The 14458-nt window shown below is 41.5% G+C and overlaps 1 protein-coding gene across 1 annotated transcript in view; it reads right to left on the reverse strand.

Annotated features, from left to right (window-relative positions):
• The window catches only part of LOC142295736 (serotriflin-like), a 70403-nt gene that overhangs the window by 18288 nt on the left and 37657 nt on the right, over positions 1 to 14458 (reverse strand). The window contains exons 4-5 of the mRNA XM_075338828.1: positions 6885 to 7030; positions 3519 to 3613 (exon numbers count right to left, since the gene is read on the reverse strand). Coding sequence (XP_075194943.1) covers positions 3519 to 3613; positions 6885 to 7030 — 241 coding nt within the window. The remainder of the gene's footprint in view (positions 1 to 3518; positions 3614 to 6884; positions 7031 to 14458) is intronic.

Consider the following 14458-nt stretch of genomic DNA (forward strand, 5'->3'; position numbering starts at 1 on the left):
ACCTGCGCTATTTCATGATTACATTACAGTCAATGGAGTGAAATAACGCAGTTAGCTGCAGAAAAGAAGTGAGATGCTCATTCTTTTTCTTAAGAAAATCTACTGAAAGAATTTTCTTAAGAAAAAAACACAGTGTGCGCATAGCTAATTTTTTTCCCCATAGGTTTTGCTGGGGAATGTCTGCAGAAAGGTTACAAGAATTTCTCAAGAAATTTCTGCAGCAAAAACGGACCAAAAACGCAGGTAAAAAACGCAGCGTCTGAACATAGCCTTAAATTTCAAGGTATCTAATCTTCACGTGGGCTCTGGCACCAATGTCTAGTAGAACTAGAAATCTAGAGCGTTGTTGTTTATGCCACAAAGAGAACATAGCCTAAGTTTGTATTATATGGTTTTTTTTGCTTCTTGTGTTCACAGTTACAATATGTTATTTGCATCATGTTGATAGTCATTACTATGACCCATTGTCATGTTAGAACTCTAAGGTCCCTAATATCACCCCACACCCCAGCACAGATCGCCATGACAACACTATCTGATCAGCCTGAGAGTTTTGGTATTTACGACCAAGGGGATGGAATAGCTGAAGCCAAATCTGTGCACACAAAAACATCTTTGTTCTTTTAAGTAGAAAAGCTATTAACACAGTTTTTAGCTGCCAAGTTAATGCTAGAAAAATGAAAAGCATATTGTCAGAATCACAGCGGAGCGCTGAATGCAGCACACCATTTGGCTTTGCTAGGTGATCGACGGTATCCCGACAAATGGGAATTGGCCAATAAAATCATGCTAGATACGTCGTGTTTGGTATCTATGCGAATGAAAAACCGAGACATAAAATATGACGCTAATATCTTTCACCTGTGTGGCCCAGGGACAAAGATATGTGAAAAACTAGAATTATCTAATCTTGTTTACATGCTTGCCATAGCCTACAAGATATCATAAAATGAGATCACGGAGAAGGGGGTGACCTGAGGGCATAAAAGTCAGAACCCCATTTTTGGAGGTTGTCAGTTTCGGTGGTGGCAGCAAAATTATTGTTGTGTTGAATTATTGGGGTGCCACCAGTAAGAGGTATCAAGGTACATATATATTCCATTAGCAGCAATCGTTGATATATATATATATATATATATATATATATATATATTACCCATACTGGTAAACATTCCATATTTGGCATTAGTAGTTCAGCAGCCTCATTTACTTATTGTCTGGCAGTACCAAAATTGACCTCCTGACAATAGGGGCGCTAGAGAGTAGTCTGATTGTGACAAATTGGTGAAGAGCGGGTGGATATTATGAGACACTCACCCGGCTCTTCGTCACACCCATGTTGCGTAGAATCACAAATAGTCTACATTCCATTGCCCCCTTGAACACACCCCATAATAAAAACAGATCCCTAGACATAACAATTATGACAAAAACTGATTCAGGATAAGATCCACCAAGTATTCAGTTCCCAAATCAGACCCTAATTTATGAACATTTCATAACAGACCTCCATCCATAAAGAACCTAGACTAGAACCTCCCAGTTATGAAAAGCCCAATTTGGATTTCAACTATATAGACAAATCCCAGGCCATCCTTCATCTATATAGATCCTAGTTAAGGCCACACATCTAAATAGATCCTAGATTAGATCCCGATGAATAGACAAGTTCAGTCCTCCAACTATATAGACCTCTTTATACAACTCAGTAACCTGAGCCCTTATATTTACAGATCCCAGCACAGACCCATAATTTATGAATAGTGATGAGAGAGCACTACCATTCTCAGTTGCTTGGTACTCATAACAAGCAGTAAATTCTCAGATGGGCACCATTCGAGTACCCGATCATAATGGATATCAATGGAAAACTGAAGTATTTTTCCAAAAGATTTCCTAGAAAAATGCTCAAGTTCCCCATCAACATCCATCATTATTCTTGGGTATGTGAGTTACGCCCATCTCAGCATTAACTGATTGTTACCAATACCGAGCACCCAAGTATGGTAGTGCCCGCTCATCACTAGTTATGAGCACTGAGCACCCGAACATGGTAGTGCCCGCTCATCACTAGTTACGAGAACCGAGGACCCGAGCATCGTAGTGCCCGCTCATCACCAGTTATGAGTACCGAGGACCTGAGCATCGTAGTGCTCACTCATCACTAGTTACAAGTACTGAGCACCCGAGCATGGTAGTGCTCACTCATCACTAGTTATGAGCACCAAGCACCCAAGCATGGTAGTACTCGCTCATCACTAGTTACGAGTACCGAGTACCCGAGCATGGTAGTGCTCACTCATCACTAGTTATGAGCACCAAGCACCCAAGCATGGTAGTACTCGCTCATCACTAGTTACGAGTACCGAGTACCCGAGCATGGTAGTGCCCGCTCATCACTAGTTACAAGTACTGAGCACCCGCGCATGGTAGTGCCCGCTCATCACTAGTTACGAGTACCAATTACTCGAGCATGGTAGTGTTCACTCATCACTAGTTACAAGTACTGAGCACCCGAGCATGGTAGTGCCCGCTCATCAATAGTTACGAGTACTGAGCACCCGCGCATGGTAGTGCCCGCTCATCACTAGTTACGAGTACTGAGCACCCAAGCATCTAGTTTTCGCTCATCACTAGTTACGAGTACCAAGCACCCAAGCATCGTAGTGCTCGCTCATCACTAGTTACGATACCAAGCACCCAAGCATGGTAGTGCCCGCTCATCACTAGTAATAAGTACTGAACACCCGAGCATGGTAGTGCTCGCTCATCACTAGTTATGAACATTAAGCACCCGAGCATGGTAGTGCCCGCTCATCACTATTTATTAAGACTTAGGAACAGACCTTCATCTATATAGACCATGTATTAGAACCTACTTTTTTGCCTATAACTCTGAAACTTTATTTTTAATAGCAGATTTACTAAGCTAAACACATCTTAGCTATGACTTGAGAAGACAGTATAAGGCCCTGTGCGCACCAGAAAAAGGACTTTTCTCAAGAAATTCCTTGAGAGTCTGAAAGATTAGCGCACTTGCATTCAAAAAACGCACCAATAATGCACTGAAAAACGCATGCGTTTTTACAGCGCTTTGTGCATTTTTTATTGTTTTTTCCATATGTTGGTCCCTGCGTTTTTTACCATTATCTATGGCAAAAAACGCAGGTATCTGCAGAAAAGAGCTGACATGCTCCTTGTTTTTCTCAAGAAATTCTGCAGAAAGAATGTTCTTGAGAAAAAAAACGCAGTGTGCGCACAGCTATTTTTTTTCCATCGGTTTTGCTGGGAATGTGTGCAGAAAGGTTACAAAAATTTTCTCAAGAAATTTCTGCAGCAAAAATGCAAAAAAAAGCGGGTAAAAATGCAGTGTGCGCACAGGGCCTAAAGCGGGCTTTACACACTACGACATCGCTAGCAATTGCCAAATCAAATCAATTAACTAAAATACATAAATAGGAAACTATAATAAATACAGTAGTAAAATGTAAAAAAATAAAAGAAAACAATTTACTTACGATGGGCAGTAGTGACAAACAAAGAAATAAGATAATTTCTGATTGGGACAAAAAGATACGGCACAACCCAGTTTATAGGATTTATACCAGACGAGCTGCAAGTATAAAAAAAGGAAACATAATATGGAGACAAAAGAATGAAAAAAAATTATATATGCACAATACATAATGTATCTTTAGGGACAACAAATGAATTTAAAGTTTATGTGATGCCCTACAAAAATTCCATTGAACTATGAGGTATCTGGAAAAGTGAAGCTGTTGCCACCAGAAGTACAATACTGTAGTCAATTAAAGAGCATTGCATATGCAGTAGGCATCTTGTAGAAATTGAAAATTATTTAGGACATTAGGGATGAGCAGATTATTTCAATGAGAATTGTAATTGCGTCAAATGTTTAGGAGGTTTTTTTTCCTAAAAATGGCCATTTTACAAATTGCAGAAGATTTAATCAGCTAGACAAAGTATAACTCGGGCTAAGTTCACACTTCAGTAGTTTTGCATCAGTCACATGCGTTGCTTGACGCATGTGACTGATGCGTTGTACAACGGATGACAACGGTGACAAAGAAAAGAATTTCTTTGTCGGACTCCGTTGTGTGCTGGGGGCGGAGTTTGGGGGGGCGGAGTTCGGGGGCGGAGCTGAGGACGTCAGTGTCGCGGTCTGCATGCCTGGGGACAGGTGAGTGAGTGAGTGTGTGTGTGTGTGTGTGTGTATGTATGTATGTGAGTGTGTGTGTGAGTGCGTGTGTACATGCGGAGCCGAGTGGTGAAGTGTCAGCCTCCTTGCACACTGTATCCAGGGTAAATATCGGGTAACTAAAAGCAAAGCACTTTTTGCTTGGTTACCCGATATTTATCTTGGATACCAGCTTAGCGCGGGCTCCGTGCACCCGTAACCACTGTAAATATCGGGTAACTAACCAAAGCGCATTGCTTGGTTACCCGATGTTTATCCTGGTTATGGGGGCGGGGAGCCAGAGAGCGCATGCGCAGCAAAATCCTACGGATCGCGCTGCTCAAAAAACGTTACATGCTGCGTTGCTCCCGCCCAGCGGTCAGTTAAAAAACAACTGACCGCGACGCAGCGGATGCAACGCAGCATCATCAGTCACAATCCGTCACTAATAGAAGCCTATGGGGGAAAACAGGATTCCTGCAAAATATTTTGCAGGATACCGTAATTCCTAAAGGCTACGGATTGTGACTGATGCAAAACAACTGAAGTGTGAACTTAGCCTCAGTCAAAAAGGAGGAACTCTCATAGCTTGTATAAAATCAGAGGTAGGAAATGCAGCTGCCATTTTGTAGCTTATTTGGATAGAGAGATGATGTCAGAGCTCACAGCTCATTTATAGAGATAGAGAAATCAATAAAACACTAAAGAAACTGTTCAGATAATGTGTGATAGTACAGCATAGAAGAAGTATAGTGTGTGAGATCAAAATAATTCAGATGTAATTGATATGGACAGAGAAAGGTGAGTTAACCTCTTGTCATTTATAGTGAGATTACTTTGACAGTACTAGTTAAATACCGCATTTTTTGGATTATAAGACGCACTTTTCTTCCCAAAAATTTAGGAGGTAAATGAGGGGTGAGTCTTAAAATCTGAATGTAGCTGACCAGGAGGTGGAGAATGGGCACTGTGCTGGCTGTCGTGTGAGCTTCGGTGGGGGCTGTGTGTGCGAGTGGCTGTCTGTCTATGCAGGCGGCTCTCTGTGCCAGCGGCTGGCTGTGCGAAGGGCTGCCTGTCCAAGTAGCTGTCTGTCTGTCTGGGTGGCTGACTATCTGTCTGTGCGGGCAGCTGGCTATCTGTTTGTTGCGGGCAGCTGCCTGTCTATTTGTGCGGGTGGTTGACTGGCTGGCTGTCTGTGTGGACGGCTGTCTGTGTGGGCGGCTGTGTGGAGCAGGGTGGTGCAGTGGGTGTCTCAGATGCTCTGACTTCAAATAATGGCACCCAGATTCGGCGCATGTCAAGACTGAGCTCTCGGCTTGTCATTGAACCAAGAGCTCCATCTGCGCATACGCCAAATCTGTACGCCATTTCTTTGAAGCCTGCACTGCTGACAGAGCATTTGTGACTCTCGCCACACTGAACTGATCCACGCAGCCAGCACAGCCCCCACTGCTGCCAGCACAGCACCCACCACTGCCATCACAGCCCCCACAGCTGCTGTTCCAGCCCCCACCGCCGCCAGCATAGACCCCATTGCTGCCAGCACAGACCCCACCGCAGTGACTGCAGCATCGCCATACTCCAGCACTACCCCTGCCTCCTGTGACCCTGCTTCACCACAGCTGCTGCCCCCCTCTAGTAAAATAGCACCGGAGTATAAGTCAGAGCCTATTTTTTTTTCCTTTTTCACCTCTAACTTTGGGGTGCGTCTTATAATCCAGTGTGTCTTATAAAACTAAAAGTACAGTAGCTTCTTGTCTAATGAGCTCTTGCATGTCAGAGGGGTGTCTGATGATTCACCATCCCAGCACAACTCACGAAAAACGCAAATTGCCTTCTCAGAGAGGAAGAGCACTTAAACATTAGTCTCACCTATTGGAAATAGAAATACTAAAAGACAATATCCATCTTTTAATGAGCCTTGCCATGTTACTTAGGATGGAAATCTGAAAATAAGGAGCGCTGATAGTGTAATACCAAACGGAAAGGTGCGGTATACCACAGATATACACTCACCTGAATCGGTTGTGATAGTCACAACCACTAGTGCGCATGAGATAATGGCATCTGCTGCAGTCCCACGTGGATGAGCATACAAAATGGAGTAGAGAAGGGGTTAATGCCGCGCATCAGCCAAATGAAGATGTAGAAATGTTGATGATGATAAACTTTCTATTTATTCCATAGGTCTATGCGTTTCGAGGTGAAAACCTCTTCCTCAGGACCAGTACATCAACAAAAAGCCAAGGGCTTTTTGTTGATGTACTGGTGCTGAGGAAGAGGTTTTCACCTCGAAACACGTAGACCTATGGAATAACTAGAAAGTTTATCATCATCAACATTTCTACATCTTTATTTGGCTGATGCGCGGCATTAACCCCTTCTCTACTCCATTTTGTATGTTACTTAGGAAAAAAGCCAAACCAGAATCTCACTTTGCAGAAACGGTGTTTAGGAGTATTGTTCGTCTTCAGTGAAAAGCATGAGATCTGACTTTGCTGTATGACAGACTTTTGAGTGGGTGACACTAGAGTTCAAGTCTTCTTTCTTTCTGAAGATGCAATTGCACAGCTTATAGGTGACACTGGCATGTCATTCTTCACAAGGAGAAACGTTACCCCTTAAAAAACATTCAGAAAGCCAGGCTTTGTAAGAGGTCTCTGCTTACAAATACACAGCCACCTACCTGGGTATAATGGCCAGTGACAGCACCATCTTCTGTTGCTCCCTTTCCATGATAAAAGTATTGATTTTCATCCCACCAGCCTTGGATTACTTTTGTCCAGTTGTGTGGCCTGTTAGCCATGTATAAGTTTTCTCCACATCCAAAAGCTGAAAGCAAAATCATAATTTGTAAAACTTAAAATTATACTGTAATCTTAAGGATGCACAAACTATTGGACTATTGGGGAGAGGAGGTTAATCCAAAGATCTTGTGCTAAAATACAGTATTTTAAGCATTTGGGTTTTTCTAAGAACTTTGCACATTGCTTAATTCTGAGAAAAGTAAAAGGAGAATCTGTTTCAATTGTGGAATCTGTGAGTTTTTATCCATATTTTCCTAAGCTCCTCTCTTCTAATTTATAACCACATCAAAACTCAGCTCAACTTTGATGTGGTCTGTGGTTTTAAACCAACACAGAGCAGTTAAGAAAAATGATTCAACATTTACAAACCCCCTTCACAATGTGTTATCTGACCGATTCTCAATAATCCCATTCTGCTTCCAGAAATGTGCAGGGAAGCAAAGAGCCTATAAAATTTAAACAATGCAAAATTTTTATTAAAACTCATTTTGCAAAGCTTTTTGTAGCAGGATTTAGGTAAAAAAAAGTCCCCTTTATGTTTGTTCAACAATAATAAGAAAATTGTCATTTATATATTGTGCCACTTGGTGTTACTTGTGCAAAATTTGGCTCAATTATGTTGACTTCATTCCTTGTATTCTCGTTTTTTATAGCACTCTTACTTGGGTACACTTTGTCACTATTATTTGGGAAATATTGGTACCATTTTGTGCATTTGTGGCCCTATTCTGTTACAATTTTTTTTTTTTGCATTAGATAGTAGGGTGCCATGTACAGTGCCTACAAGTAGTATTCAACCCCCTGCAGATTTAGCAGGTTTACACATTCGGAATTAACTTGGCATTGTGACATTTGGACTGTAGATCAGCCTGGAAGTGTGAAATGCACTGCAGCAAAAAAGATTGTTATTTCTTTTTTTTTTTTTTTTTAAATTGTGAAAAGTTTATTCAGAGGGTCATTTATTATTCAACCCCTCAATCCACCAGAATTCTGTTTGGTTCCCCTAAAGTATTTCAGGCACAAAGAACAATGAGCTTCACATGTTTGGATTAATTATCTCTTTTTCCAGCCTTTTCTGACTAATTAAGACCCTCCCCAAACTTGTGAACAGCACTCATACTTGGTCAACATGGGAAAGACAAAGGAGCATTCCAAGGCCATCAGAGACAAGATCGTGGAGGGTCACAAGGCTGGCAAGGGGTACAAAACCCTTTCCAAGGAGTTGGGCCTACCTGTCTCCACTGTTGGGAGCATCATCCAGAAGTGGAAGGCTTATGGAACTACTGTTAGCCTTCCACAGCCTGGACAGCCTTTGAAAGTTTCCACCCGTGCCGAGGCCAGGCTTGTCCGAAGAGTCAAGGCTAACCCAAGGACAACAAGGAAGAAGCTCCGGGAAGATCTCATGGCAGTGGGGACATTGGTTTCAGTCAATACCATAAGTAACGTACTCCACCGCAATGGTCTCCGTTCCAGACGAGCCCGTAAGGTACCTTTACTTTCAAAGCGTCATGTCAAGGCTCGTCTACAGTTTGCTCATGATCACTTGGAGGACTCTGAGACAGACTGGTTCAAGGTTCTCTGGTCTGATGAGACCAAGATCGAGATCTTTGGTGCCAACCACACACGTGACGTTTGGAGACTGGATGGCACTGCATACGACCCCAAGAATACCATCCCTACAGTCAAGCATGGTGGTGGCAGCATCATGCTGTGGGGCTGTTTCTCAGCCAAGGGGCCTGGCCATCTGGTCCGCATCCATGGGAAGATGGATATCACGGCCTACCTGGAAATTTTGGCCAAGAACCTCCGCTCCTCCATCAAGGATCTTAAGATGGGTCGTCATTTCATCTTCCAACAAGACAACGACCCAAAGCACACAGCCAAGAAAACCAAGGCCTGGTTCAAGAGGGAAAAAATCAAGGTGTTGCAGTGGCCTAGTCAGTCTCCTGACCTTAACCCAATTGAAAACTTGTGGAAGGAGCTCAAGATTAAAGTCCACATGAGACACCCAAAGAACCTAGATAACTTGGAGAAGATCTGCATGGAGGAGTGGGCCAAGATAACTCCAGAGACCTGTGCCGGCCTGATCAGGTCTTATAAAAGACGATTATTAGCTGTAATTGCAAACAAGGGTTATTCCACAAAATATTAAACCTAGGGGTTGAATAATAATTGACCCACACTTTTATGTTGAAAATGTATTAAAATTTAACTGAGCAACATAACTTGTTGGTTTGTAAGATGTATGCATCTGTTAATAAATCCTGCTCTTGTTTGAAGTTTGCAGGCTCTAACGTATTTGCATCTTATCAAACCTGCTAAATCTGCAGGGGGTTGAATACTACTTGTAGGCACTGTATGCTTAGCATTTTAGTTTGTCATGATATTGTTATTTGTATACTATTATAAGACCACCATTCTGATTAGTTATTTGAATATGGGTGCTGGCTATTATTACACTTTTATTTGGAAATTGTTTGTAGCCATTATGTGTATCTTATATGGGTTTTTTTTATCCATGATACATAGTGGTTGTATGCTTTGTGGCAGTGTTCCGTAGGCATTATGTGGCACATTTGGATGTTATTTAACACCTTGCTTATATTTTTTAATTTCCATGAAGCATGGCAAAAAGTTGATGTTACATTTTCCCAGGGCATTGATCAAATACTCCATCCTTTGAAAACTAGACTTATAGAAATTCTTATATTATCTTCAACAAATAAATAATATGGAGGAAAGTATCAGAACCCACCAGCGTCTTTGTATAGCTTTTAAATCAGACGATGCTTAGGGAAAATGTTGCAGTTTTTGTTATGTTTTTCATTATTTTTGCAATGAATTTGCCTGAAACAAATACAGTACAGACCAAAAGTTTGGACACACCTTCTCATCCAAAGAGTTTTCTTTATTTTCAGGACTCTGAAAATTGTAGATTCACATTGAAGGCATCAAAACTATGAATTAAAACATGTGCTATGAAATATTTAAAAAAGTGTGAAGCAACTGAAAATATGTCTTATATTCAAGGTTCTTCAAAGTAGCCACCTTTTGCTTTGATTACAGCTTTGCATACACTTGTCATTCTCTTGATGAGCTTTAAGAGGTAGCCACCGGAAATGGTTTTCCAACAGTCTTGAAGGAGTTCCCAGAGATGCTTAGCACTCGTTGACCCTTTTGCCTTCACTCTGCGGTCCAGCTCACCCCAAACCATCTCAATTGGGTTCAGGTCTGGTGACTGTGGAGACCAGGTCATCTGGCGTAGCACCCCATCCCTCTCCTTCTTAGTCAAATAGCCCTTACACAACCTGGAGGTGTGTTTGGGGTCATTGTCTTGTTGAAAAATAAATGATGGTCCAACTAAACACAAATCGGATGGAATAGCATGCCGCTGCAAGATGCTGTGGTAGCCATGCCGGTTCTGTATGCCATCAATTTTGAATAAATCCCCAACAGTGTCACTAGCAAAGCCCCCCCACACCATCACACCTCCTCCTCCATGCTTCACGGTGGGAACCAGGCATGTAGAGTCCATCCGTTCACCTTTTCTAAAAAGATACTGTGGTTGGATCCAAAGATCTCAATTTTTGACTCATCAGACCAAAGCACAGATTTCCACTGGTCTAATGTCCATTCCTTGTGTTCTTTAGCCCAAACAAGCCTCTTCTGCTTGTTGCCTGTCCTTAGCAGTGGGTTCCTAGCAGCTATTTTACCATGAAGGCTGCTGCACAAAGTCTCTTTTAATAGTTGTTCTAGAGAGGAGAAGGTTTGTCCAAACTTTTGGTCTGTACTGTATATTTTTGAGCAGTATATATAAAATTGTGGCTGCTTCTAAGCAAAAATCACCTGCAGAATGATCCTGCCACTTCTTTCAGCCGTTGAATCCTTAAGTAGTTAAAAGATGTTTAAAAGGCAGCATTTATGCACTGCAAGTCATATTGACATTGCAGTGCATTTGTTAATTATTTTTTATGATATTTTTTTATAGATTTTTCATGTAGCTTCCAGGCAGAACTTGTCTAAAAAAGACATGAAGTGCATACACCCTTAACCCCCTTTACATCCGAGGACATACTGGTACGTCTTGAATGATGTAGTCACCACTGGCTGCTGCACTGAGTCGGGGGTGATCTCCACACATGTCTGCTGATTTGAACAGCAGACATGTGTTGCTAGCAGGCGCAGGTGGATCTACGATCCAATTGTGCCTGTTAACCCTTTAGATCAGGCTGTCAAAATGTGACAGCACAATTTAAATGCCCGCTTTTAGGAAATCATCTTTCCTGCCTCCATTGGTGGACCTGTAATACAATCATGGGGAATTGATGGTTTCCATGCTAGCATAGGGTGATTTGATGACTTCTGTTGCTGTAATGATTTAGTTCCTGTTCTTCCTGACAGAGCAGCGGCTCTAACAAGAATGCTGTGTTTCTGCTGATGTTGTGCTCCTCTGATCAACAGAAATAATCAGTGATCAGACTGCTGATCCTTATAATCCTCTAGGGGACTAGTAAAATTAAGAAAAGTTAAAAAGGTGTTCAAAAAATATAAAAAACTAAAAAAAAAACTAAACGTTCAAATTCAGTTAAAAAAACAAAAAAATATACACATATTTGGTATTGCCGCATTCAAAAATGCCCGATCTATCAAAATGTAAAATCAATTAACCTGATCGGTAAACAGCATTGTGGCAAAAAAAAATCCAAACGCCAAAATTATGTTTTTTTGGTTGTTGCACATTTGCGCAAAATGCAATAACAGGCAATAAAAACATAGCATCTGCACAGACATGGTATCATTAAAATTGTCAGCTTGAGATACAAAAAATAATTGAACCACATATCCCAAAAAATGAGAATGCTACTGGTCGCAGAAAATGGTGCAAAAAGTGTGCCACTTTTTTTGGACAAATGTCTGAATTGTTTTTAACCCCTTAGAAAAAAAGTAAACCTATACATGTTTGGTATCAATCACACTTCTTTTGCAAATTTTCTGCACCTGGAATTTGTTTGATGTTTTCCAGTACATTATATGATAAAACTCATAGTTTAATTTAAAAGTACAACTCGTCCTGGAAAAAGCAAGCCATCATATGGCAAGATTGACGGAAAAATAAAAAAGTTACGGCTCTAGAAAGAAGGGGAGCAAAAAACAAAAATGAAAAATGGAAAATCGCACAAGGGTAAAGTGGGTAATCATTGAATTAAAGATTTTCATTTAGTCCCAGTGCCACAAGTGTACATGTACAATTGAAACCAGAATTTTACATACACTATCTAAAAAGACACATCTGCAGGTTTTTCTCACTGTCTAACATGAAATTTCTTGTTTTAGGTCAATTAGGAACCAAAATTATTTATATTTGCCAAATCCCGGAATAATGAGAGAAAGAACATTTAAGGCATTTTTATTACTTTCTGCAAAGTCAAAAGTTTCCATATATTTTATTAGTATATTGAACTATTGCCCTTAAACTGTATGACTTAGGTGAAACATTTTAGATCTCCTTTCACAAGCTTCTCACAATACATGGTAGGAATTTGGGCCTATTCCTCCTGGCAGAACTGGTTTAACTGAGCAATGTTTGTAGGGCGCCTTGCTCGCACTGACCTTTTCAGCTTTGCACATAGATTTTCAATCATATTGAGATCAGGGCTTTGTGATGGCCACTCCAAAACATTGACTTTGTTATCCTTAAGCCACTTTGTAACCAGTTTAGCAGTATGCTTAGTCTCTAAGTTCCTGGCTGATGTCTTGAGATGTTGCTTCAGTATTTCTATATAATCTTCTTTCCTCATGATTAGAGTTGAGCGCGGTTCACGGTTCGAGGTTCTCCAGTTCGCGGCTCGAGTGATTTTGGGGCTGTTCTAGATCAAACTAGAACTCAAGCTTTTTTGCTAAAGCTCGATAGTTCTAGATACGTTCGAGAACGATTCTAGCAGCAAAAAAAACAGCTAATTCCTAGCTGGCTTTCCGCTGTAATAGTGTAAGTCACTCTGTGACTCACACTATTATGACATTTAAGTCTAAAGTGTGTGGGAACAGCGCATTCAGATCACTACTGTATGTATAATGGCGATCGCCATTTTTTTTTTTTTTCCTTGTCTTCCTTCCCTAAGCGCGCGCGTGTAGTGGGGCGGGCCAGCATGTCAGCCAATCCCAGACACACACAGAGCTAAGTGGACTTTTAGCCAGAGAAGCAATGGCATGTGTGATAGGATGTCCATGTCACATGTCCCTGCATTATAAAACCGGACATTTTCCTCCAGCACGCCATTATCTGCCTTCTGCGTCCTTGGTGTCAGACATCACTGGCGCAGCTCCTATCGCCGATACTGCTGTATACGCTCCATACACAGCGCTGTACAGCATAGGGATAGCACTTTCTATCAGTCCTTTTAAGGGCTCATACCGGCAGGGTCATAGCCATAGGTTACAGAGTTTAAAACAGAGTTTAACAGCTACACAAGATGACAGCGTCTGTGTAGCTAAGGTCAGGGATTTCCTCGCTGCATTTCCCCATTAGGAGGGATAGAAAGGCAGGCTTCAATTCCTCTACCCAGAGACCCACAACCCTGCCACTGTACCCTCCTGCCCTTTGCACACTCCAACTCATTGTTACTAAGCCATTATACTAGCAAACACTGAGTGAACTTAGTGGCATCCTAAACGTGGCTGTTGGACTTCTGTATCGTCCCACAAGTGCAAAGATATTTGCAGCACCTCTGCCTGCATTGCACACTCAAACTCATTGTTACTAAGCCATTATACTAGCAAACACTGAGTGAACTTGGTGGCATCCTAAACGTGGCTGTTGGACTTCTGTATCATACCACAAGTGCAAAGATATTTGCAGCACCTCTGCCTGCATTGCACACACAAACTCATTGTTACTAAGCCATTATACTAGCAAACACTGAGGGAACTTAGTGGCATCCTAAACGTGGCTGTTGGACTTCTGTATTGTCCCACTAGTGCAAAGATATTTGCAGCACGTCTGCTTGCATTGCACACTCAAACTCATTGTTACTAAGCCATTATACTAGCAAACACTGAGGAAACTTAGTGGCATCCTAAACGTGGCTGTTGGACTTCTGTATTGTACCACTAGTGCAAAGATATTTGCAGCACGTCTCCTTGCATTGCACACTCAAACTCATTGTTACTTAGCCATTATGCTAGCAAACACTGAGGAAATTTAGTGGCATCCTAAACGTGGCTGTTGGACTTCTGTATTGTCCCACTAGTGCAAAGATATTTGCATCACGTCTGCATGCATTGCACACTCAAACTCATTGTTACTAAGCCATTATACTAGCAAACACTGAGTGAACTTAGTGGCATCCTAAAAGTGGCTGTTGGACTTCTGTATTGTCCCACTAGTGCAAAGATATTTGCAGCACGTCTGCCTGCATTGCACACTCAAACTCATTGTTACTAAGCCGTTATACTA

Source organism: Anomaloglossus baeobatrachus, chromosome 3 (genome assembly GCF_048569485.1).
Source record: "Anomaloglossus baeobatrachus isolate aAnoBae1 chromosome 3, aAnoBae1.hap1, whole genome shotgun sequence".
Taxonomy (NCBI): Eukaryota; Metazoa; Chordata; class Amphibia; order Anura; family Aromobatidae; genus Anomaloglossus; species Anomaloglossus baeobatrachus.